This window comes from Nothoprocta perdicaria, unplaced genomic scaffold (assembly GCF_003342845.1).
Source record: "Nothoprocta perdicaria isolate Ctin4 unplaced genomic scaffold, notPer1 scaffold_50, whole genome shotgun sequence".
NCBI lineage: Eukaryota > Metazoa > Chordata > Aves > Tinamiformes > Tinamidae > Nothoprocta > Nothoprocta perdicaria.
Window position 1 is genome coordinate 2,798,620 of NW_020455755.1, and position 4,944 is coordinate 2,803,563.

Sequence of the window (4,944 nt, forward strand, 5' to 3'; positions counted from 1 at the left end):
ACCCCGCCCCCTGGCTCGGCCCCGCCTCCTCTGTGGCCCCGCCCTCTGCTCAGCCCCATCCCTCCCGTCCAACGGGAGCAGCGCCCGCCTTTTCCACGTCATATTTTTATTTACTTTTTAGTTCACACTGTGCTTGAGAAGCGAGTATTCGAGAAAAGCAGGAAATGAACTTCATTTCACGCGCCAGCTTAATTCTTTGCAGAATATTTGAATGCAAACAAGTAATTAGCCCCCCCACACACACACCTTTAAATTGATTTTGATTCCTTTGTTTGAATGCATCGTAAATGCGCTTCCAGTGACAGCAAATGGGGAAACGGCAGCAGTTGTTATTCTCTATGGACCACRGCAGAGCCTAAGTGAGGAGAGCTGCTCAGCCCAGGAACAACTGCAGCCGAGCTGGAGCAGAGCTGGATAGAAAGCTCTGCACTCTTTCTCAAGCATGACACGAACAGAGAAACTTAAGAGTTTCTTCACCTGTTAACACTTGGCTCTATTCCTTACTGGACAGCCCATTTTTTTCACCTGTGTTTGAAGGAGTGGGTGGCATTTACCCAAAAGGAGACATTAGCATTAAAGAAAACAAGCTCAGACCCCCATCCAGCACGCGACGTGGCACCAGCCTCTGGCCGAGAGGGCTGACACGACACGGTACGTATCACAGACATTCCCTCGGGCGGAAATCAAGGCATCAATGATCAGACGGGACTTTTCTCCACCTAAGCAGAAGCTTTCTTCATGTTTTTCTCAGCAAACCATTTGTCACTCTTGTCTGCAGCCACGGCCTGTGGAAAGAAAAATGTTAGTCTCTGGATCAGGAGCCGACCCAGCCAAACATCTGGCTGCAGCATCMACAGCATCCCTGTGATGAAGCTAGGTCTGAAGCAAGCTACCCCTATTCTCGGCTTCTGCCACTGCCTCTCTCTGGTGCAAGCTGACAAATTATTTTCCAGACCAAAACTTGCACCAATTTGTTCTCGACACATCCAGCAAGACACAACCATCTGGCCGTCTTGGGAAAGAGGCTGGAAAACTCCAGCCAGGACAGAGAAATGAACTTTAAAAACTGATTTGCTCTCCTCAGCAGGAAAGCAGAGCGAGATAAACATATTTGCTTCTTTGAAAAACTCCATTTGAAACTATAGGAAACCATGGGAATTGGGGAAAAAAATCAAATTATACTAGCTGTCTAACTAGTCAGATGAAAACTAACGCACAGATAGAGTTACTTACCTCATCTAACAATTTGTCACCATTTGGATCCACCTTGGACAGATCTCGAAATGCTTCATCTCCTACAAAGCAGATTTCATGGCCATCCTAAAAGCAGATTTGACAGCAGAGTAAGTCAGATAGCTCAGAGAGAGAAATTCAAGTCCAACCTGTCAGGATTGCCAATATCACTCACAGGATCTGCCAAAATAATCACTTGTACTGTGGCTTTGCCAGGTGTGTCCAAGCTAACCAGAGGTGTTAAAATTTTCTGATTCTCCTTTTTCATCAGTGCTTCAATGTTAGGCAACTGAAAGAGGAAAGAAACAAGATTAACCCCAGTGAGGTGCAGATCAGACACATTCAGGTTGTTCTTAGTTACAGTTTCCTGTCAGCCGCTTTCTCCATTGCATTCTTACTGCAAAAGGCATCTGTTCAGTTTAATTTTGTTCCCACCTCAGATACTTTGTTAATGCTAGAAATAAATYTTCTAGTAGCCCGCTGGCCAAATGAGAGGGGTAGAAGGAAGCCCTACCTCCTCCTTTGGGCAGGAAAAGGCAATCCGCCCAAACGCCGTGCCGTGATCCACCGCTCCTCCAACTTGCTTCAACTCCAGCTTACACTGGAAGAGAAAAAGAAAACCAGTCTGGTTTGTGAGGACCCTCTTCTCCGGGCTACGCTTCCTCCAGCTTCTCACAACACTGTAATTTCAACATCACCCACACGCACATTTACCAATGAGTTACAACTACCAGAGTGCCATGGTTAAGGAAAGGAGGTTAAATACACGCAAGCATACACATACAGAAACAATCCAAACAAACATACACTGAGAATTTTTGACAGTTTTAGTCCTTCTCTGCAAAATATTGAGCAAATAGGCMCACATTCAGAGAAGCAGCTCAATGAAACAGTCAACTTATACCACTGATTTTTATTTGCATGAGCATTCTGGGCAATAACTCATAAAATGCAAAACACTTTATTTAAAGTATTTAAAATGCAAACCCAGGAGCATTAATAAATTTGAGAATCTCTTCCCTTACAACATGTAAAATATACGATAGAAGCAAGAGGCACCAATAAAAACTAACACTGAAAATATCAAAGAAACACTTCCTTTTATTAAGAGCTTTTTTCCTTTAAGATTTTGTTCTCATGAATAGAAAGTTTCTGTAACGAAAGGCAACACTTAAAGATCAGAATTGTAAAGTTTTCTTTGAGACTAACCTGGTTATCTGCATAGCCCAGCAAAACCCTTTGCTTTTCCTCATCCTTCTCATATATTTTCATCCCAAGCAAATTAGACCAGTAGTTAATAGACTTCTGCAGGTCAGAGACACCCAAAGTTACTTTTAGCACAGGATCTATAAGATTGCAACAATTTCATATTGGTTACAATCACAATAATTTCATATTGGTTACAAATTTTGAACGTGCTGTTTTACATTCTTGAGAAGAAGACATAAGCAACAAAAACGAAACAGAAACATGCTCCTGTTTCGTAAATTGTCACAAACCAGATGCACAGCCAATTCTAATGTTCCAGCTGCAGACCTCTCTTGAGAATCCATTTATTTTACCTTGCTTTAGTTGTTCCTTGTCTTCGAGGTAGAACTTGTATCCTCCTGGGGCTTCCGTTTCAAATATTCCAGAGGCAACTTCACTGAGGGGCCATCCCAGCCTCTTGGCGTTGCTCACAGCCCGGCTGGACACCAACGTCAGGCCCTAGTGAGAACAGAAAGGACCTGYAGAAAACACGTGGCGCAGAGATGGCCAGGGAGCCTCTCTTGGCCACCCTGCACTCCYGCAGTCTCCGCAGTTCACGTGCATCACCACGGAAATTCCATCTTCCTCTTCCTCACCCAAGCCACAGCAGCCACAATCTTTGCTCCAAACTGTGGCTGGGATCAGGGAGGTCTGACCACCAGACAGGGTGGATGCTGGGCAGCTCCTGCCTTCGAAATAACCTGCCTCTGCCTCTGAGGAACAAGCAAATTCCTAACTGTTCTATCACAGTTGGCAGGTATCTGTGGATCTCCATCAGCTCTGACACCTGTCAAAGCAGGGGAAAAAAAATGAGATTACGGGAAAATGAGACTACAATCACAGAAAAAAAAAAAGCATTAGATGCTGACTTCCCATCAGATGACGAACACTAAAGAAATAAAAAAAATAAGAGTGATAAATACAAGAGTGTTTTCCTACTGCACAGATCCTGGTAGCTAACCATTCCAAGCAGGATGTACCAGAAACACATGGGAGCTAAGAGCTGGATGGGGCTCGAGGAAGCCCCTCCTGCTTTCCTCAGTGCACACAAAGCTGCTCTAGTTTCTGTTCTTCCAACTTGGACAGAAGGACTGTCCAAGGATTATTTTAAGCACGGCACTCACCAGAAAGTCATTGCCCAGTCGATACTCTCCAATTCCATAATTGTAAGTCAATTCTGCCACAAAGTGATTGTCTTCTGGTCCATAGCCCACCATTGTTTTACTCCATTTTCCATCATAAGGCCTAAACAACCAGAGTCATTTGCAGGAAATATTAGAAATAAACCCCAAAACTGCAAGTGTTTCTGTCTACAGACAAAAACTGCATTTCTAGAACAGATTTAAGCTGCAGCTAAGCCAGCAAACTCTCCATTAAGTAGGAGCTGGTGCTCACAAGAACTTACAATATCATTTAGAAGACTTTTTCCCACCAGCCACTAGCTTTGCTCTTAGTTTATCAATTATCATAACTGATAAAAAAAACCTTTGCCCACTTCTTACCTGAGCGCGTACGAAGGGCACAAGGTGCTTCCTATACTTATAAATGCAATTCCCTGTTACAAAGCAGGAAAACTAAGCGGTTTTGGGAAGCAGCCCCACCTACCCCGGTGATAAATGTGTAGAAATGGCTAAAAACAGGGGTGTTTTACGCAGAATTATTGAAGCACTGAAGGATTTGGGGAAGCTGCAGCTCTTACCCGTTGCAGGTGGCCTTGCAGCCCTCGTCAAACTCCTCATGTCTTAGGACCTGCAGAATTAAACGCAGGGGGGAAGAAAGAGTAATAACCGTAAAAAGTCAAATCCATTTTTTTTTTCCTAAAAAAAAATAGAGATAGACATGGAGAGATAGAGATCATAGAGAGAGAGAAAGATAGAAGATAGAGATAAGATATAGAGAGATGAGAGATGATAGAGATAAGAGATGACAGAGGTAAAGACAGAGATAAGATAGAGACGATAGATGATAGAGAGATGATAGATGAGAGATGATAGAGATAAGAGATGATATAGACAAAGATAGAGATAAGATGGAGATGAGAGACAATAGATGAGAGAGAGGTGATAGGGAGATGATAGAGACAGAGATGATAGAGAGACGATAGGGAGATGATAGGGAGATGATGGGGAGATGATAGGGAGGTGACAGAGACAGAGAGAGATAGAGATGACAGAGAGATGATAGATGATAGGGAGATGATAGAGAGATGACAGAGGGATGACGGGGGACGGCAGAGGGGACGGCAGAGGAACAAACGCGTTTGGCGCCGCTGCGGCGCCCGCCGCCCCGGGGCCGCCCCGCTCGGCGCGCGCACCCTCATGCCCAGCAGGTCGCGGAAGAAGCGCGCGCAGCGGCCGCGCTCGCCCACTTTGAAGACGAAGTGGAGCGCGCGGCGCGGCGCCATCTCCATGTCCGTGCCCGCGGCCCCGCGGCCCCGCGCCGGGCGATGACGCGCGCCGCGGC

General features: G+C 45.2%; 1 protein-coding gene across 1 annotated transcript; it reads right to left on the reverse strand.

Annotated features, from left to right (window-relative positions):
• Positions 1–324: 324 nt before the first annotated feature.
• GLOD4 (glyoxalase domain containing 4) lies at positions 325–3,737 on the reverse strand. Its single transcript, XM_026047988.1, has 7 exons — positions 3,606–3,737; positions 2,796–2,940; positions 2,443–2,579; positions 1,748–1,834; positions 1,409–1,522; positions 1,234–1,320; positions 325–785 (listed from the first exon to the last, which is right to left on the reverse strand). Exons 1-7 carry the CDS (start codon positions 3,696–3,698, stop codon positions 720–722), a joined length of 729 nt encoding a protein of 242 aa, XP_025903773.1. The 5' UTR covers positions 3,699–3,737; the 3' UTR covers positions 325–719.
• Between the last annotated feature and the right edge of the window lie 1,207 nt (positions 3,738–4,944).

Coding starts and splice junctions, on each gene's coding strand:
- GLOD4 (XM_026047988.1), bottom strand. CDS start 3,698: ATGGTGGGCTATGGACCAGAAGACAATCACTTTGTGGCAGAATTGACT. Junction 2,580..2,795: donor CAAGGAACAACTAAAGCAAG/GTAAAATAAATG, acceptor GCAATCTTATAG/ATCCTGTGCTAAAAGTAACT. Junction 1,523..1,747: donor TTTCCTGCCCAAAGGAGGAG/GTAGGGCTTCCT, acceptor TTCCTCTTTCAG/TTGCCTAACATTGAAGCACT.